Source organism: Musa acuminata, chromosome BXJ2-4, assembly GCF_036884655.1.
Source record: "Musa acuminata AAA Group cultivar baxijiao chromosome BXJ2-4, Cavendish_Baxijiao_AAA, whole genome shotgun sequence".
NCBI lineage: Eukaryota > Viridiplantae > Streptophyta > Magnoliopsida > Zingiberales > Musaceae > Musa > Musa acuminata.
In genome coordinates, this window is record NC_088341.1 from 4565007 (window position 1) to 4591562 (window position 26556).

General features: G+C 37.6%; 2 protein-coding genes across 3 annotated transcripts; both read left to right on the top strand.

The window, feature by feature from the left end:
• The first annotated feature begins 5281 nt into the window (after positions 1–5281).
• Positions 5282–17840, top strand: LOC135582137 (probable E3 ubiquitin-protein ligase HIP1). Of its 2 annotated transcripts, XR_010485809.1 has the most exons (8): positions 5282–5757; positions 8085–8909; positions 8999–9900; positions 15664–15714; positions 16741–16839; positions 16912–17055; positions 17129–17321; positions 17464–17840. XR_010485809.1 is itself a non-coding variant. In XM_065103024.1 (7 exons), exons 2-7 carry the CDS (start codon positions 8171–8173, stop codon positions 17258–17260), a joined length of 2067 nt encoding a protein of 688 aa, XP_064959096.1. In that variant the 5' UTR covers positions 5282–5757; positions 8085–8170; the 3' UTR covers positions 17261–17406. The 2 variants fall into 2 exon arrangements, 1 of the variants encoding a protein (XP_064959096.1); XM_065103024.1 differs by lacking the exon at positions 17464–17840 and having other exon boundaries at positions 17129–17406.
• A 3760-nt stretch (positions 17841–21600) lies between these two features.
• Positions 21601–25026, top strand: LOC135609603 (floral homeotic protein APETALA 2-like). Its single transcript, XM_065103025.1, has 10 exons — positions 21601–22724; positions 22835–22860; positions 23016–23046; positions 23143–23230; positions 23459–23604; positions 23755–23799; positions 23868–23959; positions 24038–24192; positions 24271–24468; positions 24545–25026. Exons 1-10 carry the CDS (start codon positions 22198–22200, stop codon positions 24716–24718), a joined length of 1482 nt encoding a protein of 493 aa, XP_064959097.1. The 5' UTR covers positions 21601–22197; the 3' UTR covers positions 24719–25026.
• Positions 25027–26556: the final 1530 nt, after the last annotated feature.

Below are 26556 nucleotides of genomic sequence, written 5' to 3' on the forward strand. Positions count from 1 at the left end.
ACAGTAATATAGCCCGATCTATTTCCCAAGTTAAACTCATCACGATATGCAGATCAATTCATCGAGTGGAATCAATACACCCTATAGATCGATCCATAAGATGTGGGTGATAACTATTTCATAGATATTTAGGATATTATAAAATAATAGAGGCACCAAATAAAAAAAGGGCATTTTTTTTGCATGCCAATCTTAGAGAGCTTCCATTTGAAGGAAACGTAGAGGTGCTCAACTTTTCTCAGTATTTGTTACAGCCAGCAGTTCTTTTCATCAAAGGAGGCTTGTGAACTGCTGAGAGAGAGAGAGAGAGAGAGAGAGAGAGAGAGAGATGTTCTGGGGCACAAGAATGTGGATCACACAGCTTTCTCAGCATCTGTTGCAGTCAGCAGCTCTTTTCATCAAGGAGGGTTGCAGAAGGACAAGTTGTGGGCAGATCTGTGGCTTTGTTTTCAACCTACTTTTCAGCAGGTATATGGAAGTGCCTGTGCTGCATGGCCATTAATTGCCTATTCCTCCATGTGGAGCTGACAAGCTCATATAGGAAAGTTTATGTATGTGTCTGAAGAAAACAAGAAAATTAAAAGGAGTATTTCCATTGCATTTTGTTGTTGTCACTATTCTTGCATCAGAGCTTTATCCATGTTCTGGAGATTGTCAATCAATGCAGCAAATTGTTTCATCCTCATTAGACTTTATCTAAGACCTAACTTTTTCTTCTTCCCATCTGCTTGTGAAGATTGAATGCCAACACACAATCCAAAAACATAGTTATCCACTTGTGGATCAGATCAATTCTATTGGTCTACAGTTCTTTGTCTTCACAACACAAGCCCTTCACTAACATTATGTCTGCAAAGAGGTGTAATTCCAAATCATAAAGTGCTTTTTATTTCTGAACAAAATGAATCATATATCTCACAAATTTGAATAAGCTTATCTGATATAATTAGAACCTAGTAAAGAGAGAAAAGCTTGTTTGTTAAACATGTTTGATTGGTATTCCATTGAACTTGTGATCAATTTAAATTAAAAATTGCATCAACTCAAATAGGTCTATATTTCTTAAAAAGATTATTGTTGTGATAACCATATGAAAACATTTTTGTCAGCTATCACACTGTGGCTTTCATGTGAGCTATCCTTCTTGACCTTTATCTGCCATATGGTCCACCTAAATGTGGATGCTACACAGTGACATGGGAAGAGACTTTTCTGCTGTCTCTCTATGCAGCAAGACCAGCACTCATCTGAGTCTTCTTTTATTTGTGGTCAGCAGATTGGGAGAGGTATCCAATATGAATTGGCTCACACAGATCTGACACCACTGCATGAGGATTTGGATCCCTCATGCTTTTCCTGCTAAAACCACATCACAGTCAAGAACAGTTCTTGAGGCCCCAACATGCAGCTCCTTTAGCATTTCCTCCACAACTTTTGATGACCTGACCAAACCAAGAATTGAGCTTACTCATGGAATGACATAATCCCATGAAATAATTAATCTATTATTTTTTGTTTGACCTTAGACTATTGAACAAAAAAAAAATATTAATAGTAGTATATCTATCTATCAAGGCCTTATAGATTAACTAAAATCTTCTCTCATTTTCTACATGAGGTTAAACCATGGTATTATATATATATTTTTTGTCTTCATCGAATAACAAAGTAAAAAACCAAGCCCTATGATGCTCAACTTAGTAGTGTCCTCATCAAATAACATGAGGCTCACCATGTCCAATAGCATATGAACCGATATTATTATATTTGATCCGATATAATAGGATAACTTATCTCATTCAAACATAAGTCAACAGTAATATATTTACCAATCACTTACAGATTAGCTCACATATTTTCTCTTATGAATTACTACATAATTCATCCATATCTACTAATATCATGACAATAAAATTTATTATTGTTATTAGACAAAAGCCATACATTTAGCAGGCATCCAACTTTATTTGGACTCTAGGACAACTAGACCTTCCATAAGAGAGTCATAATTGAAGTATACATGCCTTCCATATTGCAGGAACAAATTAACCTAACATATTATGATTGCATGAATCAGCAGATACAAATCTTTCTGAGGAAGGGATCCATTGATGCATTGTTCTCTCCAAAATATACCTCACTGCAATATTATTGCTGCACATTGTATCAAGCTATTTCCAGTGCACAGAATGATAACTACATCCTTTGCAGGATCTGCAGTTTGTTCTTCTTGATTGCATTAATGTGGTGCAGAGTGTCTCTCTGGGGGTGAATTTTCTCGAGTACTATGCATGGAATGGTGATCTGCAACATATAGAAAGATATGGACTAGGATTAGGATATGGGAAGGGCTTCAGCTTTCCATGATGTCAACATGTAAATATTAGTGCACTCCAAGAGTTGATCATTGCTGCACATACAAAATGAAAACAGAGAAAGGATTACAGCTAAAAACATCTCATAAATGTTTGATCAACTCAGCAGCTCAATGTCATCTCAAGTTGCTGCCATGAATTCAGGATCAGTAATTAAGAGACTGCAAGCTCTTTTAGAGTCTGTGAGATTTTTGCACTTGTTATGAAATATCTCAAATAGGAAGATGACTTTGTTAGTGAAAATTGTATTACTATTGCATGCAAAGATTGTTTCTTTGATTCCTTGAAAGACTAAAATTCAAGTCATAAAAGTAAATTCTCTATGTTTAGAGTCAAAGCTTATGTATATTCCTTTCTTTGCATAGAACTTTTATAATAAAAAATGATAAGTATATCTTAATGTATAAGAGAAAATACAAAAGACTAAGAATTGGTGACTATAATAAAATATAGTTTTCAAAACTGAACTGTTGATGAAATGATTTGAGCCGAACAGATTTAGTTTAAATTCGATTTGAACACTCTAAAACAGAGGATAAAGTCAAAGGAAGTGGAAACTACAACTGGGAAACAGAGTTGGCCAACCATATGCAGAAGAGCATGAGGAGGTCATGGAAAGATGAGTACTGAATGAGATCTCTTCTCTTTGTTTGTACTGCTTGAGATAACATTAAGTGGCCTTCACATGGTCTTCTCTCCTCCCATGTTTTTTGCTCCATTTTAGAGCAGATGTCTCATGAAATTTGGTGAGTTGTGTGCTAAAAATATTGAATTAAATCAATTATAATTTCTTGATTATTTTGCATTCCACCAATGATTAGACTTGCATGAAAAATGAAAAATAGCTACCATGGGGATTTTTCCTTGATTTATCTTCATGCTGTGTACAAGTATTATGTGTTGGCCTCAACAAAAGCCAAATTGTCATGGTCAACAATGGTAAAGTGAAGAGCCAAAAATAGCCTCCTCTCTCTCTCTCTCTCTACATGATGAGATATATATTTCTCAAATTATTAGAATATGCTTCTTGATCATATTCACATTCAATTTTCATCTTTGTATTTTAAATTGAAATCGACCAAATCAAATTTGAAACTAATTTTTGCTCCAACTTTTTTGATACAAAATTATGAAATATGTTTTTATATATATATTGTTTGTTTGTTTGTTTGTTCTTGAGATAAGAGTAAGGTTGCTCTTGTAAGACATATATAGACCATTAGTCATGATTTGCAGATTTGCATGTATTGATATGTTTTACATATTTTCATATAAATTTATCCATACAAAGTTGATTGGTTTTGAATAATCCATGTGGTGTTTGTATAACAAGTCACACATTAATGTCATTCTTCTTCTCTTTCTTATCTTAAAGTGTACCACTTGAACACCTAAGATGGCTGAAAAAGTAGATGCCACAAATAATAAATGCACACTTTCATAATAGTAAGGTTCATACTAAAAATCAAATAATTCACTTCTACTTAGCAAATGTATAATAACATCTTTGTTATGTCATTTTATATGAATTTTAATGGAAAATGAAAGTGACAAGACTAAAGAGAGTTGGAATAATTATAAGGCACAACTGAGTACAAATTTGAAGGTAAAATAAATGAAAAGGATTTCTCAAGAAACAAGATAATATCAAATATGGAAGGAAGTAGCCAATGAGGACAATACAATTAATGATGATAGTATTAATGTTGAAGTAGAAATATTGGTCATATTGGTAAAAATCATGTATTCTTTCTTCCTTACATTTGATGAAAATTGAAGGGCTCCTTGGAATTTTTTTTTTGGGTGCAATTGGAAACTAAGGCTATTATTGATAAAAAAAAATATAAATGATACAATATTTTACACAATTAAGTAAAAAAAAAGATAGTTCCTTTTTGAAAATTTTGATCATGGAATTCAAAAAATATAAACAAAATGATATAAATAGCTAGGATTGACATGAGGTTTTAATTATGATTAGGGGTACAAAATTTATGGAGTGCATTATAAGCTAAGAAACTAGTAAATATAGTCATATGATATCATATTCATTGTATTATCATAAATTCTTACAAGGATTTATCTAGAGATTAAGATAATAATTTACAAAAAAAGAATTACTTTCATAGAAAAAAATATATAGGAAAAAAATGAATTCCTAGAACAAAAAATATATGCCATTTTGGTTTATCTCTAATAATTTATTATCATTCAAAACTCCTATTGCAAATTCTAATTGATATATAAGGGTTTCAGAATTATCTTGAGAGACTATAATGGTTTGACAGAGATCCTATAAAAACTAAATTGATATTTAAATATATAAAATAGATTATTCAAAAGATCATTGGCTTATATAGTCATTAGGTTAAGTGGATTTGCATAGTAATAATGTGAAAATCATCGATCATTATTCAATTATAAATGTATTCGTAAATTCGTTAAATATTATGATTACCATACAAGGATTAATGTTGACAAGATTAATGGTTTTTAACAAAAAATATTATAATTAAAATACAATAAATATTTTAGATGTTTATGTATATTTTAAACTCAAATAAAAATAGTTAACAGTGATTAACTTGATTTTTCCAAATAAACAATACCATATTATACCATTTTCGTAAAGTTCAATATATTAATTTTTTTTCAAAATTTATTTGTTTTACAAAATTAATTAATGTAATATAATTTTGTTCGATTTTAATCAATCCAATAATTGAAATTAAAAGGAAAGAGCAGAGAGATGGGGGTGGGGTGGGTAGGGGAGGGGGGGGGAGGGGGGAGGGAGAAGGTTGGGGTGGTGTTGGGGAGGGGGGAGGGTGGGGTGGGGAGTGGTGGGGGGCGGGCGGGGGTGGGGGGACGCGGCGTGGGAGGGGGTAAAAAGGAGCAAAAGTCTGTGCATGCAAGCAAAGATGATAACCCCTCTCCCCCCCTTCTCTCGTCATAAACGTCACAGTTATCATCACTTTGTCCTCTCTATATTTTAACTCCGGAAAATAAGTAGTGGGTTGAAAGCATTTGAAGAAGGGGGCAGCAAAAAGGAGAGAGAGAGAGAGAGAGAGAGAGAGGCCATCTAATTCTCCCCCAAATCCCTCTTGCTCTCTTTTCCTTATCGTCCGCCCCTTTTCCTTTGCAATCCCCCGCTTTCCTAATCCAATCCGCCTTCCTCTCTGCTGTTCCCAATCGTCCAAGGACCCCCGTCTTTCCTTCCTTTTGCCTCCTCCTTCCTATCCTTTTAAGATGGGGCGAGAGCCGGAGACGGTGCGGTCGTTTGCGTGTTGTTGACGACGGGGAGCGTCGGAGGTAGGAGGAGAGGCGCAAAGGAAGTTTCTTGCAGGCCGATCTTTGGGATTTCTTGATCCGTGGCGCTCCAGAGGTGAGGCCTTTAGGTTCCGATCGTCCGGAATCCTTTCCGATGATTCTGTTTTCTAGTTTTTTTAGTGTCGATTGTTGTTGTTACTATTGTTCTTTGACTGATTCTGAGGTTTGATGGGTCGGTCATCGTTCTTGGATTTGTTGTGGTTCCTTTCTCTTTGGAGGTTTAAGAATCTAGGGTCGTAGTTGGTATTGTTCGTTTGATGTTTGTGTTATTTCTTCTTTTTCTGAGGTGATTAGATCATGTCTTTTTAGTCATGGAGCCTTGAATTAACCTGAGATTTACTTAGGATCCCTTTGTCCTTGAACCGCTTCATTTTCGGAAGATGAAACGATGATCGTAGGAGACCATCACGTGTTTCTAGCCATTGTTATGCCAAAAAGCTTCTATCTTGTGCTTCTTCCGTGTTCCTTCTCTTTATATTTTGTGACGAGACTGCAAAATTTTATATCTCATACACTTTTTCTTTCTTGCAATTGGTTTTGTAATCGTCTCCTTTCATTCAGCGAAGGATTGCTGTGATGAATATTTCTAGTTGGATCGTGGGACACTAGTTTCTGGAGTTTCTGACCTTTTCTTATCAATCTTGGCCAATATAATGCACGGTAGTTCAGGCGTCAAATGGTGTGACAGCTCATGTTATTTGAAACAAGACACTAGCTTGAGAGCAGTTCAAGTGCTAATCGAAAGATTGTTAGGAAGGATGTCTCTCCAACTATAATAGTGTCCGGCTCCCTCTTAGGAAGAATGCATGGTCAACTTTGTAAGTGTCTGATTTAACTATGAATCGATAAGATAGTCATATGACAATCGAATAATATCTGTGGAGAACATATCCGAAGGAGGTGATTGATAAAGCAGCAGGTGAATTGCATGTGACAGGATTGCTAATTCTTTAGTAAGATGTAAATGGCCTCCGGAGTCATGAAATGCTAATAGATAAAGTGGTATGGAGTGGGTTAGACAGATCATAGGCTGTCGAACTGGAAGTTCGTATGGGAATTTAATTTTCTAATATACCGTTCCATGTCATTATCAGTCATAGGTCCGTTTCTGAGAAGCATATCTTAGTACAGTTGTGTTTATAGTCGAATTTCATTTGTTCCCTGATTTTCAAATTGACAGCTGATGTAAGTGATCGAGGTAACCTGTGTATTATATTTGATATTATGCGGTTTGGTTGACGGCCATGTCTTGGGACCGTAAGTGGAAATGGATGTTAATATTTACTTTATAAAGCCTTTGTATATCTGCTTTCTGAGTGCTTCGATCTATTCATGTGAAGCACATTATTAAGTTGGAAATGTAATCAAGCATGTGACAATCTAGGGGAACCTGAGCAGTGTAAACTTGAATTCTCAAAGATTGGTAAGCTGCTACAAGAATTAGTCCATGCAATACAGAGAAAAGAAACTACATAAATTTTTGTTGACCTTTTCTTGTCACTTTCGGTGACAACAAATATAGGTATGCAGATTTCTGTATAATCATCATGTGTGGTGAACAGAATTCATGATGTCAAATCTGACTAAATAAGCCTTTGTACCTTGACAACAATGTTATAATGTCTGATTCAAGTTTTTTAGTGATAGAGTTGACATTCATCATCATCCAAGCTCCAGGTATTCGGTATCTTTTCAGCTAAGAACTAATTTTAATAAGGTTTGACGACATAATTTACAAAAATTCAGTATCATCAAATATTCAGAGCTTCATGTTTCTGTGATTTATTGCATAGATTAATATACGTATTTATATCATTCCAGTCTACGAGTTGCATAATTCACAAGTTTGTCATAATTTTACAACAAGAGGGTCCAAAATCTCATTGTTAATTTTCTGCCACTACTTTGAAGTTGAATGTTCTGTCTGTACAGTCTATCACCCAGTATACAGTAAAAATATTTAAAGCATGGATTCAATCTTAATAGCACAGGCTACATTGATTGATTATGCTTAATATCTTCAATGAATTTAGGAAAGGAGTACAAGCCATTCTCATTAGATGAGAACAAAATTTGGAGGGAGGGAGGGAGGGAGCAGGCAGCCCATTTATCACTTTTTTCAATAAATTTGAGGGAGGGAGGGAGGAGGCAACCCATTTATCATTTTTTTCAATAAATTTGATCATGATCTCACATTAAGTGTTTGCAAATTTTTTTCTTCATTCATAGATTTCCTCTCTTAATCTCTAAAGTATAAATCTTATGGGTTATCAGTCTTTCTTGTAGTTGTTATGTAAAACTTGTGATTATTCAGTTAACTTATCAATTGAAAGGTTGCTCTATCAGAAAATTTTGCTTTTCTTTGTACGTCCACTTATGCAGATCACTCTATTCAAGCCGTAGCTGAATTGTTGTCTGTAATTGGCTGTACCAAGCCAACCTTGTAAGGGGAAAATATACAAACCCTGATGCAGGGGCAAAGGAACACTTCTCCTATGCCTGAGACTTTTGAATTTGATCGAGCATCTAGTTCGAGTAACTCAATCATGGATCAACAAATGTTCTGGAATAACTTTCTGCACAATTCTGTAGAGAACCAGGACTTACCTAACAATTCACTATCTCCTGGAGATGCTAATATTTCCTGTGGAAATGTGCCTGGTCAAGAAAGTGCTAGCTTGAATGTCTGGGATCCAGTTGGTCCTAGCTCTAGCATGCCGCCACTAAATCAAGGCAATCATGATGAAGTAAAATTGGAAAGCAGTTGGATGCCATCTCCTTTAGTTAATAGAGTAGGTGGACCAAGGATAACAGATGGTAGATCTGAATCAGCGAATACGGTTTCTTTTGAAAACCAGAATACTGGTCTCAACAGCAGCCATGTCAACAATGGAGAAGAATTATCACAATTTCTGAACTTTCATGGCCTCCCTGATAACTCAGGCTACAGTTCAGAGCATGTTGGTCTTAGCAGTCAGGTTCTTGAATCGGGGCTTCATCCGGGACTGTATAATCCAGGGCTGATGCATCGTGAGCATGTTCCCTTCATTGGTAGCTCTTCAGGCTCTTCGAGGGCTATTGATTTTTTATCCAACAATGAAAGAGGCAGACAAGAAATTGCACAATGCTCTTCACACAAGAGAAAGAACATTGAAGGAACTCATGGGGAGTGTTCAGCAAGTGGTAGTTCTAGTAACTTCAGTGAAGGTGAGAGAAATTGTTGCCTATTGTTTCTGCTCTTCAATTTGCTCTTACTACTGCAAAAAGTATATCTGGTTTATCTATGTGCTTATCAGGTATAAATCATGCGGATGAAGAAATAAATGCAAGAATCGACACAATCACAAGAGTTTCAGTTTCAGACCATCCTTTTGGTAGTGCAACTGGAAGTGATGAAAGCTTTCAGAGGAGCACTCGTATGAGAATCAACCACACAGATCCAGCTAATACTTTTGCACCTAATCTGTGGCCCCAAGAGACTATTGCTCATTATAATCTTTGGCCTGCACATCAACCGTCATCTCCAGCAGTTCCATCAAATCAGTCATCGGATTCTAGGTTGGTGAGTAGCAACATGGGGGGTCTACGTAGGCAGCGTTATGTGCGTGTGGTTCCTGGCTTGTCTTCAAATCTGTACCCTTTGCCACAGAGTGGAACTTTCACTACAGAAGTAGGCAGTTCTTCAGGCTCTCCAGCACTTGCAGTTGATGGACCAGCTGGTGAACTGAACTCACCAAGTGTTTCGAATAATATATCAGAGCAAGTGTTTGTTCCCCCAAGTAACACTAGGCACTTGGTTCAAGACCAAACAAACTGGGGTTTGAATAGTGGTAACACAGTATTATCTGGAAGTGCACTGCCTACGTTACAGGTAGGAACAAACTTAGGCATTCATCAATCACCCGCAGCAAACTGGTTGTCGCATCAACATCGCCGCCGCTTATCAGATGCTGTACGTAGGTCTTTTTCATCATATTCTGAATCTAGAGGTCGGAGCATGAGCGTTCCCCCACGACATAGCCATTCTTCCGCGTCTCAAGAGGTTGGACGTCATCCATCTGGACCAGTTTCCAGCGGCCATCATCAACCATTCATAAGATCAAATATGTTGAGCAGGCAAAACGATGGTGCTTTGGGCATTCCCTTGTCCATGCGGACTCTTGCAGCTGCAAGAGAAGGGAGAAGCAGGATATCCGAGGTATGTTATGAAGCCTCTCATCTTTAGATATTTCTTTGAGTTTTTTTATTAATAATTTATGGTTGTTCTGGGATTAATTGTGTTCACTAATTATGTACTATTCGATGCTTGACATTATGTCAGCCTCCTGTATGCTACTTTACATGGTTACATTTAAACAGTATAGGCAAGTATAACTTCTAAATCTTAAGTATGGTTAAATCATAGTGATTGTACTTATAGCTGTATCTTCAGATAAATTTTCACGAGAATATATGCAATTCACTTTGGACTATAATGGTCAAAAGTAGAATTATGTTAGTAAAAGTTTCGACCAATTTGACAAAGTATGATTGCAACTCTATACAGACAAAATTCTTAAACGTGTATATCATTGTGTACCATCCAGTTTCTATGATTGGTGGTCAGTTGCACAAACAAACAAGGTTTACAATACTGAATGGTACTACTCCTATCGGGCGGTACATATTGGTCCGCCAACTTCCTGGCACGTAGACCGTTTGCTACCGTGCGGTATCAGCCCGGTTGCTGCGAGGAAGAAGAGGCGTTCAAAGAAGAGGGAGAAAGAGGGAGAAGCTTCGAGAAATAGTATCCGACGTTGGTTGCTTCTCCTCCTTTTTCTTCGTCGTCTTCTTCTTCGCTGTGGTGCCCATTGCCATCACTATCTCGATGCCGCAGCTCTTTGGCGCTTGTTGCCATCGTTCCCACGACAATGAAGAAGATTCTTCTTCCGCTCCTTCGCTGCGGTGCCCGTTGTCATCCCTCGACGCCGCAGCTATTCACCTAGGGTTCGGGCGCTGCTAAGTTATATATTTTTTATATTTTTAATATCGTTTTAAGCACACCATCATTAGCTATTTTATATTTCTGTGATTATATATATATATATATATATATATATATATATATATATATATATATAATATTAAAAATTAATTTTAATATTTTTTAAGCATACTGTTTGGTACACCCGTACCGTACCGATCAAAGCTCGAAACTCCAGTATGGTACAAAATTTCAATCTTTGCAAACAAATGCCACCATTGTTGACTTCCAAACTAGTTCATTTATCAAAAGTTAGAAGAATTTACATTGTTGAATTTCATATACCAGCATTCTTATAGTGAATGTGATTTCCACATTTTTTTTGTTGTCCTGAGTAAGAAGAGCTTGGATACAAATGGATATTAAGAATATTAGATATCTCTTCACTTTCTTACTTGTTCTTATAACACTTTGCAACCATGAGCTCAAAATGTTGTACTTGGTATTATGAGCCTTGGCTTTAAGATTTGAAACTCTTCTAGTATAATGGTCATGTCATTCTGATTTCAGAAATTAGAATCTTTCATAATTGTTACACATACATGAAATTCTATTCTCCATGCAACATACCCTGCCATATTTGACCAGCATGATATGCACTATACGTAGCAGATATTGTTGAGTGGGTGTCTCATTTATGTCTTAAGTCATCATGTCACAATGAATATATGAAAGTTAGGCTTAAGTTATCATTCTGTTTCATCTTAATGTTGTGTCAATGTTTATCATTTTGGTATTTTTATAGTATCGTAGGAATCATGTTGTTAAAACTAGTTTAGTTGTCAAGTGTCTTTTACACTGTTGATCCCAGTCATAGGTTCACATTTGACATAGTGTTGTGATAAGTTAGAGAATGATATTGATACTTATAAGTCGTAATACTCATGCCATTATTCTAGAAGTATATTTGGTGCCCACCATTACAGCCTCCATGGTGGCTATAAATTACAGGCACTTTTGAATGTGCATGTGGGTGGTGCATGATGTCATGGGATTGATGTGGGAACATAAGCATCACATTGACTGATATTGTAGGTGCTATGAAGTCATCCAAGGTGGTGGCTTGAACCTAATCTCTTCTTTTATCATACCGACACTAAGACTAGCCCAACTCAGGTGTAATGAGCTAGTTAGCCAAGATAAGCTGGTCCAATTTTCATGTAGCATGCATGTCCCTCCAAATTTTAAGATCCTCCATTTATACCTTTTTTATTAAGTACATCTAGAAAACTTGGATTAATCACTTCTAAATGTGGTTGACACTAGTCCAGTTGTGGTAACTCATCTCAGTTTTCATAATTCTTTTCAACATTTACTTTGGTTCATACGAAATTTTCTTCTTATCAGTATATGCCACAAACTTGAGAACTATGGGACACAAAATATTAGTGTTAATAGTGTAAAACTATTTACTTCTCGTGGTTTAAGCTTCAGAAATAATATCAAACAAGTTTATTGTTATTTTGGTTCATAGAGTAAGTTTTATATATTTATTATATATTTATTTTCTATATATTTTTTAGGTATCATTTTCTTTTTGGGTTTGAGTTTGTCACATATATGTAGGCATGATAGTGTGTTTGATTTTTAGGGTACCCATCCCTACCAGATCCTCTTAATTTTTTTTGGGATTTAAACTTTCAGTTTTGAGACAGATTCAGGTAGGAAAGTGATTATTTGAGTCGGATTTGGGATGCATGTGGGTTTTTAACACTTGGTACCTGCTATGTGAATCTGTATATGACTTAATATAGTTTGGAGCTTTTTTGTTTTAGTATAATAATATAATAGAGATTATGTGTTTTAAATTTGGTCAATGTCAGTGCAACTAAATGGAAGAGACAAGAACAATGTTGCAATCTGGCTTCACACAACTTTGGTCCATTTGTAAAAAAAATGATCAGGTTTGGATCTGAAACCCCAACCCTGATCCATTAATCACAAAGTGGGCAGCTTAACCCCAAAGCCCCAGTTCCTCAAATCCTCACCAAATTTTGGGCAGGGTAGGAGCAGCTACCCAATGCCCCCCTCTTTCCCTCTTCGTCACGATGGGAGCACTAAATCAGGGTTGGTGGCGGCTGGATGCAGCACTGATGGACAAGATGCAGTGTCTGGCGGGAGTTTGGGTGGCCACAGTCGGTAGTGTGGCACAGAGACTCTCTCTCTCTCTCACACACACACACACACTCAGTCACTCGCTCTCTCTCTCAGAGGCCCTCATAACTGGTGATCCAAACCCCCAACAACTTTAGGCAGGGTTTCAGTCCAATGCCAAATAAAAGGTCTCATATCCAATGCTACCACTGTGGCTGAAGCCCAGCATCTTCCCTCCAGCGAGACCGGCTTTGCCATCTTTAGTGTAGGATTGAACAAAGTCACGTGTTCTAGTTTACATTTGCTTACATATTTTCCAAATTGAGGATTCATTGCTGAAAGATCAGGGGCTTAAGGTTCTGTTGTACATAATCAATCTAGACAGAAAGGGGGCTTTAGAATTTCAAGGTTGGCATCAAGTCGGATTTTTTCGGGTACCAGGTTTTACCTCACCTGCTTAAACTGTATATGGGTACACTTTAATCGGGTTTGGGATGGTTCGAGTGGAAAATTAGATATCAAAATTGAGTTTGGTGTTTTGACAGTCGGGTTTAGGCCTGCATACAGTGAGATTTGGTGGTATGGTACCCATTGCTACTTGTATGGATATGAGTGTGCCTAGGTAAACACTGTTGGTGGTGCTCATAGACCATAATCTGCCATAAATACCCTCTACTCCATGTGCTTGCCACACCTCATAAAGTGATAGGTGAGTCATCTTTAAGAAATTCCAGATGGCTATCCTTGGTCCCTGACCAACCATATTTAGACAATAGTAGATGAAAAGGAATTGTGATCTTTATAAATACATGCCATAAGTAATATGGCATTGATCTGAGTGTCGTGAATCATAATTGTATAATTTCGACCTATATGAGGCTTTGTACAATCTAATAATGGATAATTTTAATTAATTTTATTGTCAAGCCAATTATGTTGTCTGTTTTCCTAGTCAATCTTTAAGAAAATTTCATATTGAATTTTTTTTTAATCTGGTAACCATTTGGTACTATATGTTCTCCTTCAAATACTTTGTATCAGGGGACTGGTTTTCCTGAAGATAGATATGAGCATTAATGATTGGAATAGTACATGCCTTCGATTATTGTTTGGTATGCTGGAAATAGGATGAAAAAGAAAACATCAAAGCAAAGGCAATTTCCCAGGAGCAAGGGAAATACATAGACCGACAGTTTTGGTCAAGGATTTGAATCCCAGTCCAAGGTTGGTTTCAGTAATCCAATGAACCTGTACAGTATCCGGTCCATCTGGTATTAAACCAACTGATATGCTCGGTACCAATAAATACCATATGGCTTAATACTGCCCTTTGCTTGTACCAATAAATACCAGGTCGTCTGCATTGCAGAGACATAATTTGGAAGCACCTTGTAAACAGAGTTTTGAACCTTGATGATGTCATGAAGGTTTAGGTTAATACAGGATCCTTCTTAAACAGAGTGGATTGGTGGTAGCTAATCTTTGATAGAGTTGGTGAATCATCATGCTGTTTTTTTTGTTCTTCTTAAGGTTTTAGCCTTTCTAGATTTTCTTGTATATGCCAGATAGTATCTTGGTCTTTGAGTTGCTTCTCTGTCCTAGGTGTGAAGGTTTAGAGTCATTGAAACATCCTCTCTGGGCATGGGGCTAATGTTGCATTACTGTGAACCTCCCTAGAACTCATTGGCTGGAATCTCATGAACTGGGCTGCTCTTTTGACCGTGGTATCAAAATTCTTTTGAGGCTTAACATCCCATATCCAAGTATGAGCTTTCTGACTGTTAAATATTTCTGTTGACTATCAAAGTTTAAGTTTTGGGGTGACATTTTAAAGATTTTGGTGGCCAAGCTAGCTTGAGGGTTTCTTCCCAACTTCCTGTCACCAAAGGCCCAAATTGCTCAAGAATGATATCCATGATGGAAAGTACATCTAAAAAAAGCCATTTTAGCTATAATCAATGCCACTGCAAGAATATACATCTAGCTGAGATCCTCATTAACTAAATTTTGCAAGGATAATAATCCAAACAGTATCTAGTAAGTAGCAATTGACTGCCTCTTCTCTTCTCTGCTTACTGTTCTCTCACTCTTTATAAGTTCTTGAGCATGGGTTAATTATTATTCCTTGATGATAGAGTGGATGAATGTTGATAGTTTGGCTCTTTTATTTTTGATATCCCAAATCCGAGAATAATATTTCCTTTGTACCAGCAGAAATACGTATGCCACTTGTGAATGAAGCTAAGTTACTGGAAGACAACTTTTGCTTGCTATTCCTGATATTCCAGTGATTTTCTTTCTGAGTCTTGATAAAATTCTCACGCAAAACTGCAACATATGTTTCAGTGGACAATTCAATATCTATAGTATTTAAAGCAAGGTTTGAAGTTTTGGACTGAAACTCTTACCAGCTTTTGGATGGACCGAAACTGGTGTGGTTGGTCCACAAACCAGGCAAAATCGCTTGGTCCATGTGTCAGTGTCCTGTCGTACCATGAGAAAACTGTACCATACTGGGCAGTGGTTGATTTTTGAAACCTTGATCTATATATGTTTGATGTTTTGTTGTCTTTTGGAGAACTGACAATTGCAGAAGCACCATGAAAGATTTATTTTTTCTGGCCAAGGTCTTTTATAGGAAGATCATTTGACTTTCTAAATTCTGCATGTGACTGAAAACATCAGAGATGAGATTGATAACGTAAGAAATAATTTTATTGGATATGAAATGTACTATTGCTAGTCAGTAGTTGTTGGTTATCTAGATAATTTTGAATGAGAATTCATTCAATCAAATATTTTTAATTTTCTTTATATTGATGGGAATGATTCTCTTTGCAACAGCTTCGTAATGTTTTTGACCGCATCCGACGTGGGGATAATTTAATGCTTGAGGTTAGCTTTCATTACCTATCCCTAATTCCAAGTTTCTCAAAGTCCTCTTCTTTTAACAGCATGATGATTACCATTTTGTTGTCATGTTGTTTTGTGTATGACTGGCATAGGAAACACAGGTATCATTAAATGATGAGCATTCTTTTCTGCTTTTGATAGTTGGGGTCTTGTCTAATTGAGTTGCTTGGTGAAAGACAAACTTCTGATAGTGTAGTTTACTTTCACCTCCCAGAATAATTACACAATTGTTTCCCTATTCTCATATAATATAATATAGTTGTTCCAAGATCACTATAGTCTTGCCTTCATTTTAGCCCTAGAAAAGAAGATATATGACATATCATTGTAATTCCAAACAGTTGATATTTAAATTGCTAACTTTTTATCTAATTAGCTTTCATTTAATATCTGAACTTTTAAGTAAATATGTAAACATTTAATATCTTAATTAGCTTTTCATTTGATTGCATGGTATCATTTCATTGAATAGCTGTTCAATGACTATTATAACTGCATATCTAACCAGTATTTAGTAAAGATGACCAGGTACGTTGCAGAAAATTCATAAACTATGTCAACTATTGCCTGTTTCTACCTTGTTCAGTCTGTCTATGATCTAAGTTTATGTTGCACCTGACCTGTGAGATTTCCAATTCATATGAGCCTCAAGATTTACCAACATACTACTAGTATTGAACACTCTTTATGAAATGCTTAGAGCCTGAATTTTAAAATCATGGCATCGTTAAGAAGAGAGGAGTTCCTAGTGGATTGTAGATAGGAAACTTGTTGTCGGATGATCAACAATTCTTTTGTTGTAATTGCAAAACACCAAGAGACCATGCTGTAATCCTGTAAATTCCTTGTGATTTGGAAACTAGATAATCAGAAGGCAGTGTTTCATGTGATACCAGCAATGACCTATGATATTGAGATTGTCAGTAGTGTTGCCTTGCTGGTTCTGTTACTTCAATGTAAGCATCGTAATATGATGGGACTCAACTTATGCTGGTGATGTTTGGGCAGGATGTCTTGCTATTTGAGCAGTCAGTGTTTGCTGGGGGTGCCAACTTCCATGACAGGTTCAGAGATATGCGGCTGGATGTAGATAATATGTCTTATGAGGTAAACAAACTCTCCAACTTTTGCTTGAGGAAGAACCTTCAAACTTGAAACAAGACTCCATTGTACTTGCAGGAACTATTGGCACTGGGTGAGCGTATCGGTAACGTCAACACTGGACTCAGCGATGAGAAAATCCTGAACTGCCTACGGCAACGGAAGTATGTGTCCATTGCGTCGGAACCATCGGAGGAAGCTGAGCCATGCTGCATCTGTCGGGTGAGTCATTTCGAGTCCCTAGGCTTCTTTTCTTTAGTGGCTGGACTAAGGAGTCATTTGCATTGGACTACAGGAAGAATACATCGAAGGGGAGGAGCTGGGCAGACTTGATTGCGGCCACGACTTCCACACGGTCTGCATAAAGCAGTGGTTGGTGATTAAAAATTTATGCCCCATCTGTAAAACAACTGCTCTGAGTACCTGAAAGAGAAGGGCGGGACTCGACCTCCTGTCTTGAATTAAGAGGAAGGAGCGAGCATTAAAGAGTAAGATGGGTGACTTTCTCTTTGCTAAATTGCGACGACTATTGGATATAGCATTTTCCTGATTCTTTCTCGAAATTTTTTGGAAGTTGGCTGTCTTTGAGCTGTGCGTTTCAGATTTATTTTGCTTGTGTTGATGGCTTAGGGTTCTTGTCACCTACATGGGAGGGAGTTTGGGCTCTGCTCTGTGGCATGCACTATTCCATCATGAGTAGCATTGTGCTTTCGTTTGTTGTGTTTGGTGTTTCTTTGCTGTGGTTAGGCTGGAAATGGATTTTGGTAGAGGGTGGGATCTGAGCCAATGCATTTCAACAGCTGAAGGTATGACTTGGTTTGGTATATTGAATCCTGGATTCCCTGTTGACCTATTGTTTTGCCCTTCCATCAGTAGGATGGTTCATTGGGGTGGCAGCTCTCTTTTCTCGAAAGATACTTAGTGCATGATAGTTCTTTCAATGCGGTGTCCGGGGAGGATCAATATTATTCCTAAATATAGACTTTTGTAAGTTGAATTTTTCGAAGAATCATTTGTCGATTTTTTGTGGGCTTGAAAGTTGGAGGAGATGAGTTTTGAGCATCCTAGTATTTTTGGATTCTCTTCCTAGGATCGTTTTTATCCCAATGCATGAAGGAAAGGGGTTGAGAGTTTTTTGTTTTATTTTCTCTGTGGGTGTGGGATGCTCGTGGAGCTGATTAAGGTTTCGATTTTATCTATCTTTGTGGCTTATCATTGAAAAAAAGAAATTATTTTCAAGCACATCTTTTGAATAATACAGTGGATAGGTACAACACTTGAAGAATTTAGTGTCTTCCTACCATAATTATGTTGAGAACAAAACATGTTCTCTCTTAATTCTAGAGATGTAGTATTGATTTGGAAGAAATAATTGTCTTTCCTATATTAGATGTGAAGTGCCTTGATTGGTGATGCATTTGGGGCCACACCCACTCCTCCACATTCTTGGCAAATGTGGACTAAAAGCTATCATTTTCTTTGGAAGCTAATCCAAAGAAATGTTTTAATTATTTGAGAGTAATCACATAAATTCTTGCCTGTCTCATTGAATTTGTTATGTTATAGTCAGTTTTACCACTTAAACTCAGAATGATTTAATTAATTTTAATGATTTTTTAAATAAATTTCTTTTATAGAGAAAACAACATAATGAAAAGTTTGTGTATGAGATAGAAAACATAGAGGTTTGTCTCCTTAGAGAACTCCAAATGTGGGACTGTTGATGTCATGGAAACACATCATTCATTCATTGACCATAAAAGCATAATGTTACCTGGCTATGAAATCCAGACATTATATACAATTAATAAATCTAATTAGTATTAATCTATCAGACCCATAAAATAAAATGAACCAAAAAAAAAGAAATGTTGAATGTGAGTAATTGAAACTAAGTCAAACAATTGCCTGCCATATTATATAAAATAATATTTGATTTTCTTTTTAACAATACAAACCATAAGGTGTGACAAATCACTCTACATCTTAATGTAGTTTATATGTTCAATTAAGTCAAGTCCATATCAAATGAAATGGTCATTCATGTGAGTCATAAAATAGATGTATCTCATGCATACCATTCAAGGAAATAGATGTTCTACCATCCAATGCAAAGACTAAAGACTCCAAATGGTTGTTGTTCCTTGAAAAGTCAGAAGCATCTAAGGAGAGAGAATTAGAGAGAGAGAGAGAGAGAGAGAGAGAGAGAGGCATCTCAAGATCCAAAATAATTGACATTATCTTCTAGTATATCTATCCCCTGATCTTAAACTTATGTCACTACAATGAACAAGTTGGTAGTATTGTGTTAAGTCAAATGAAACATCAAATGATAAGCTCTTTGGTTACCTTTGTCCACTCCACAAGTCATTGATGAGTTCATCTCTATCATCAACTCTTATTTACATCTCATCCCTATAGTCAACTCTTTTGTCTATATTGATTGTATGACCTCAAAATAATCCACAGTTTTAATATAATATATGTTCGTTCACCTAATCTGATTAAATCGTAATAAGATTACTGTTCGAGAATATTCAATATACTGTTGTGTTTAGATGATGATAATAAATCAAAATGATCAGCTTAAACCAATGTGGATTTTATAAGAGTAGGAAATGAATTTATAACAAAGTCAAATTTAATATAACATTTAGATGATAAATAGTATCGAATTAATAGAATAAGATTTATTTTAATTCTCTTTGAATTATTTGTATTTATATAAATATTATTTCTATCGATAAGGCCTTAAAATTAAAAATATTATTGCATTAAAAAAAATATATTGATCGATTCTTCCTTCTCTCCAAAACATTCTATCTTCCGCTCAACCTATCATCGACAAGTGAGAGGAGTCGATGATTGCCATGAAGCTTCGTCGTCGTCTTCTTTCATGCGCTGCTGCCGTTGTTTCTGCTTCCCCATCTCATCCCGTCCTCCGTTTTGTGGTCGGCAATTGAATACGAGGTACTACCACCGCAGCAGCCCCCCGGAGCTCATCAGAAAGCGGCTGGCCCGCTTGACATCGCCAAAAGGAGGAAAACGTGGACCGCACCGTTCCTCTTGGATTGGACTATTGCGGAAAGCCTTTCCATCCTCCCCCCTCTTTTGTGGGGCGCTGCGGTGGGGGATGAGCACACCTTGTTGCTCTCTTAAATTACTCTGCCACCTGTTTGTGGAAATAACAGCAGTCGCTTTGACTTGTTGTCCGAAGCCTATATTATTAACATTTAATTACCTTCTTTTTTTCTTTATTATTATTATTTATTATTATTATTTATTATATATATATATATATATATATATATATATATATATATATATATATATATATATATATATATATATATATATATATATATATATATATATATATATATATATATATATAATCTTCTCCTTTTGCATTTTCTAACATAACACTAGTATATGAGGAACAATAAATCAAAACTGTTCTAGAGGGAGTTAATGATCCATTTCAATGTATCTTTACAAGGAAAACCTAAATGATGTCATATCTTTTTCATTTGTGATTTCTTTATAGGATGATTTCTCTTAGAAAAATAATCTTTCACTTTGGGATTTTTATTTTTTTTGGAACAATGCCTTTCCTTTTAGTTTTTCTCATGTAGTATCCCTAATTCAAAAAATACCCATCACCAATTTTTATTTTTTCACTAGTTCTGAACCATTATAATATTTTTATTCGACTCATTTACGGTGTTAGCAAAAACATTATAAATCATATTACGCCTCTTTGGTTATCATTTACAATATTATATTTTTAAACTTATAGTAAGTTTGATTAAGGTTAGGAGTGTATTTTGATCATTTACAGTGTTTTTCAAGTATTTTTGTTATGATGATTGAAATAATATAATATATTAATTTTTTTATTCATATTTGGGTAATGTTATTATTAAACTATTATAAATATATATTTGAATTATACATATCATTATGATTCATTTACAATATTTTCAAGTAGATTTTATAGTATTTTTTTTATTATGATGATCAAAATAAAACAACTAGTCAAAAATACTATAAGAGATCAAAACAGACAGAAAAGAATAACAATCAATTTTAAAAAATATAATTTAATATTTTAAAAAGAAAAATCGCCATTCTAAGAAACATAAAATTCTATATGAACATGTTTATATGTGCGTAGGACTAAGGAGATTAAAATAATATGCATAATAATAAAATAAAGAGGCATTCTTTGGCACAACAAATGTATCCATGGAAGAATAACACGTGATTTTCTAATCAAGAAATATTTTAATCCTTTGTCGGCAACTCCAATTATTGATCGAACGTCGATCATGTACTCTTCTCATGTTTCTTATTATTGCTCACTGCCTTTCTTTTTAATACCATAGGTTAAGAATACTGTGATTTTTTTATTGTATTGATTCCATGAGTTCTTTAAATTAACCATATTCCCCGTAATAATTTTAACGTTAAAAGATAATTATGTCTTTTTATGGTGGATCGATCCATAAAATAAATTGATCAAAATTTCTCGATTTATAAATATTTTTTAATTGATTTATAATGTCTTAAAAATATTATAAGTCTATTTAAAATTATGATATATTGTTATTTGAAATATTATTTTTGAAATATATTATTTTTAATAGATTTATAATGTTTATTAAAAAAAATGATATTTCAAGAATAATGATAAAAAAAAAATTAATATATATAATTGATGAGATCGTTTTGGCGACGGGACGCCAATCGCATACTTTTCTTTCGATTTGGTTAACAGTGAGTGGGGGAAGGCAAGGCAGGGCGAGGAAGGCGCGACGACGATAAAAGAAGGCGGTGTTGGAGTGAGTGGAAACAGCTCGCACCAACGAGGTGAGGGAGATGGATAGGAGAAAGAGAGAGAGAGGAGAGAGAGGAAGTATGTAGGCAACTAAAGGATACCATTCGCCTCCAGGAAAGGCGAGAAAAGATAAGAGGATAAATCGTTCGCTGTCAATTCACACAGCACAAACTGGTGAAAGCTCCTTGCTTTTGTGTGTCTTTCTTTTAGCTGATGCCTAACTTTGGGGCACTAAGTTTTGTAAAGCTCTTGCCTTTTGGCGTCGATCTTCCCTCCTCAGCTGCTTTTTATTCGCACCAGTCTCCAATGTCCTTCGCCTTGTGGTTTTGGCGATGTAGGAAGCAGGAGGGGGGGGAAGCAGCATGTATTGATCGTTGATAGGGACTTGTTGAGCTAGCGAGGTGTTGGCTCCGAAAAGAACATATTTTTGCGTGAAACGAAGGGGGAGAAGGCAAAGATTGCATCTTTGGGAGTGGAGAAGGCTGGGAAGGCGAGAAAGGTGTGATTTTTACCAGGCGAGAGAGATGGAAGGCGTGTGGGATCTCAACGACGCCGCGTCGGAGGAGGAGGACGGCTCATCGCCAATGGCCTCCTCCGCCGCCGCCGGAGACAGCGGATGGGACGGGAAGGGAAAGGCCGCGGGTGCCGCCTCCCCGGAGGCTGAGAACGACGATTCTGGCTCTTCCGTCGTCGTCGTCGAAGCGTCCGAGGAGGCCGACGGTTGCGCCGGGAGAATCTTCGGGTTCTCCATCTCCGGGTGCCGCGGTGAGAGCTCCTCCGCCGAGAGCGAGACCGCCGTCGTGACTCACCAGTTCTTTCCTTTCGACGACGTGGAGGGGGCTCGGGCCGGGGGGTGCTCGTTGGCGCCGTCTCCTCGCACCCACTCTGCTGAAGTCAGGTTCTGCAACTCGTCCGAGAAGGTGGTAGCCGGAACGGTGGCGGAGGCGCCACCGCCGGTGAAGAAGAGCCGACGAGGTCCGAGGTCCAGGAGTTCTCAGTACCGGGGGGTGACCTTCTACCGGAGGACCGGGCGGTGGGAATCCCATATCTGGTCAGCTCTCTCTTCTTCTTCTTCTTCTCATCCCCTCTCTGCAAATCCCGACGATGTCTCTGCTCATGTTTGCGAGTATATCTAATCGACATTCTCTCTTCCGTGAGCAGGGACTGCGGAAAGCAAGTCTATTTGGGTATGTATGAGCTAAGACCCCATCAAATTTCCCAAGCTATTGAAAGATTCGGTTTTGTTCTTGAGTTAGGAAAGACTTTTGGATTCAACTTGCACATATTAGAATTGACATAGCTACAGATTGTTGATTGTTTTGCCATGTAAACGTGTTTTCAGGTGGATTTGACACTGCATATGCAGCAGCAAGGTGGGTTCATCACGCTCTGTTACTGATCAAGTTCTTCTTTTTTCGATTTCTCTTGGTGTTCCAAGAGCTCTAAGTTTGAGAGATTACTTTTAGCAGAGCATACGACCGAGCTGCGATCAAGTTTCGAGGGTTGGATGCTGATATAAATTTCAGTTTGGATGACTATGAGGACGACATGAAACAGGTGAGGGAAGGGAAGACGGAAAATTAGTTCTTTAGGATCCTATGCTGCTCTATCGTAGTGTCCAACAACGATATTCCAACTTTTTAGAGTCGTCTTCTTGCTCGTGAGCTCTGATATGAGTTCGTGCTGGCTGTTCGTGATCTAATGCAATCCTCTATCTTATCGCATCACCTTAATGTACAAGGATGAATTATAATCCAACCAATGTGTGTTGATGGCTCGTGGTAGATGGGCAATGTCACCAAGGAGGAGTTCGTTCAAGTGCTCCGACGCCAAAGCAGTGGGTATCCAAGAGGGAGTTCCAAGTACAGGGGAGTCACTTTGCACAAATGTGGGAGGTGGGAGGCCAGAATGGGTCAGTTCTTGGGCAAAAAGTATGCCTCTTCTATTTCTTTCTATCGCATTCTATGATTTAGCTGCCATGCTTCCCTCAATTTGTTCTATCTTTTTGAATCACGATAATGATTTCAATCATCAAATGCTGGTTCCTATTGTTTAACTCATTCCGGCCTTGTGTTCGACAGATATGTCTACCTGGGACTCTTTGAAACCGAAATCGAAGCTGCTAGGTATATTTCGGATCATACTTCTTAGGAAGCTAAAAGAAACGGTGGCCTTGATTCAGATTCCTTTCCAGGGCTTATGACAAGGCTGCAATCAAGTTTAACGGGAAGGACGCGATCACCAACTTCGATCCTAAGATCTACGACAACGAGCTTGACACTCAGTGTGAGAGACTACTCACTTTATCACGTCCTGTTATCTGTGAGTTGATTCCTCTAATCGGGCGAGTAAAATCTCTTTCAGCTAATCCTATCGAGCACAATCTCGACCTGAGCTTGGGCAGATCAGGCTCCAAAAGGAGTAGCACTGAAACAATCGACGACGAAGGCTCCAACATTGTTGATCAGCAACAGCAGATGGCCTCTGATTCGGATTGGCACAGCAGCATGATGCTGAAGGTTTAATTCTTGAACCAAATCTTTTACGGCTGCTCCTTCCAACTCGGCCTCTATGAACTGGCATCTATTTCTCTATAGTTCGATGACAAGCTTAAGCTGCCTGAGGCTAAAGGCAGCAGAAGATACCATCACCACCACAGCAATGCCTTCATTCAATCTCCGAATCTTGCCCAGACAAACGAGACATTGAGCTACATGCCACTGCAAGCAAGCATCAATATGTCCTCGGTGGTCCAGATCGTCCCGCAGCAAATTAATCCCGTAAATTCTTATCGAGTGTGTTGCCTCCCTTCAATTGGCTTCCGTTTCTCGATTCACCATAGACCGATCTCAGGATCATGCTTGTTTGCAGGTGCAGCATCATGGCGGCTGGGAGGGAGAAAGATTCAGCAGATGGCTCTCACTGTCTAATGGTGGCGAACAACAGGGACAAGGCATGGAGATCAGCTACGATTCACGGTGCCATCGTCGCAATTGCTTGCCACCACTCGGTTTGCAGCATCATCAGGATTCCCACCACAGATAGCAAAATTGCCCATCCAGTGTGCAGCATAAGAATGGCATCAGAGTTCCATCAGACCTGATCGAAGCATAACACCACTCAATATTGCCTCTGGTGCAGAAGGACCCACTCTTGTGTTTGTTTTGTTTCAGCTTTCACCCCCACAACACCTTATCAAACCTCTGCAACTCCTTTTGTGTGTATATGACACAGTATTGGGGAGGTGAGACTGAGGGATGAATTGAGGTGGGACAAAAAGGGTTGATGGATTCCTATGAAGTTGATGGATTACTGCTTCCTTTTACTGATAAAAATGTTCAGTTCAGTCCTCATTCATCTGTTTGTTCAGCTTCATAAACTGACTATAACTTCATAAAGAAGCTAAAGCTTCTTATGTTAAATAGATGGTCATTTGAAATGAATGTCATCCCATATCTGTGACAACATTGAAGGAAGCATAAATCTGGTTGTATCTGCATGCATGTGGTCCTTTGGATCAGAAAAGGGCATTTATGATGAGAGGGACATCACATCTCCATGGAGCAGCTCCAGACTTTATTAGCATGATGGAAGAAGACTGAAAGCCTCTTGTTCTTTATTAGCATGTTAGTTTGATCCAGAAGATACTTGGAGGTTGTGGCCAAATCATTCTGGATTTCATCAAAGAGGTGCTGGTTAATTTCCTAGGAAGAATTGGAGTCAAAATTCACAGGATCATGACAGAGTTAAAAGACTCAGAGGATTTCAAGGGTGCAAAAAATTACTGCACTAAACTATGAAAGGGAGGTCTCTACAAGCAATGAAGTGGTAGATTTGTATGGAAACAAACATATTAGGATTAGGAGGAGCACACATAAGATGAGTTTTGAGTGTAAAATATGGATAATGAATGAAAGAAAAAGTGAACATACAATAACTTATATTTGATTTGTTTGAAGTCAAATGATAATTGACCAGGATCTCTCTCTCTCTATCTCTCTCTCTCTCTCTCTCAGACAAAAGAAAATGATAGCAAAGGGAGTAGGTGCTAGCCTCCAAGTCTTTAGCATGAGAGGGGTATTGGTTTTCATCTTAAACCAAGTTCTGGTGCCTGCTTCTTTTAACCTGCAGTAGTTGGCATTCAGCTGTTTCTTCTCTCTCTCTCTCTCTCTCTCTCTCTCTCTCTCTCTCTCTCAATAATAGAACAGGAGGTAGGTGCTCTGCTAGAATCCAAGCCTTCAGCACGAAAGGAAATAGGGTTTCAGCACACAGACCAAGTTCAGCTTCCTGCTTTTGACCTGTAGTAGATGGCATTCAGCTGGTCCCAAAGGGTATCAAGCCATCCATCACACACAGCACCAGAGAAGGAGATGCTTTCTCCCCTTGGCTAAACTCTTCCAGTTACCAGTACTGCTTCTCTCTACCCATAATAATTCACTAGATATCATTACTCCTCACACAATCCACATACACCTCTGCAGCATCTCATGTGAAGCCTGTACTTGGCTGCTGGCCTTCGGCTTTCCTTTTCAGCAATGGGTGACAGGAAATCGACCGAGACGTAGAGATGAAAGTGAAAGGTTGAAGACAAAGAAAATGGAAGGGTTAAGCCAGGGATGTGTGTGGCACTTGGTATCTTCTTCTTCTTCCTCTCACCCTGACGCTGACACTTCTCCACTTTTGGTGTTTCTTCAGAGGGTGGAAGTACTGGTTGTGCTCTTCACAATTAGAAATGGGTACCTCGAAGTTTGAATTATGAGAGCAGCAGCAGCAACACGTGAACTGAAGTGTGAGATTACGTACGAGACTACAAAACACAGAGATATATGGGGAAGAGAAAGATTTCAGATGGGATTTGGAAAGACTCTAGTCTCATGTGCTAT

What these genes read in the sequence shown, in the direction of transcription:
- LOC135582137 (XM_065103024.1), top strand. Translation starts at nt 8,171, where the DNA reads ATGCAGGGGCAAAGGAACACTTCTCCTATGCCTGAGACTTTTGAATTT. An exon ending in TAGATAATATGTCTTATGAG is followed by an intron (nt 16,840 to 16,911) that starts GTAAACAAACTC and finishes TTGTACTTGCAG; the next exon opens with GAACTATTGGCACTGGGTGA. An exon ending in AGCCATGCTGCATCTGTCGG is followed by an intron (nt 17,056 to 17,128) that starts GTGAGTCATTTC and finishes ATTGGACTACAG; the next exon opens with GAAGAATACATCGAAGGGGA.
- LOC135609603 (XM_065103025.1), top strand. Translation starts at nt 22,198, where the DNA reads ATGGAAGGCGTGTGGGATCTCAACGACGCCGCGTCGGAGGAGGAGGAC. An exon ending in ACCGAAATCGAAGCTGCTAG is followed by an intron (nt 23,800 to 23,867) that starts GTATATTTCGGA and finishes ATTCCTTTCCAG; the next exon opens with GGCTTATGACAAGGCTGCAA. An exon ending in ATCCCGTAAATTCTTATCGA is followed by an intron (nt 24,469 to 24,544) that starts GTGTGTTGCCTC and finishes GCTTGTTTGCAG; the next exon opens with GTGCAGCATCATGGCGGCTG.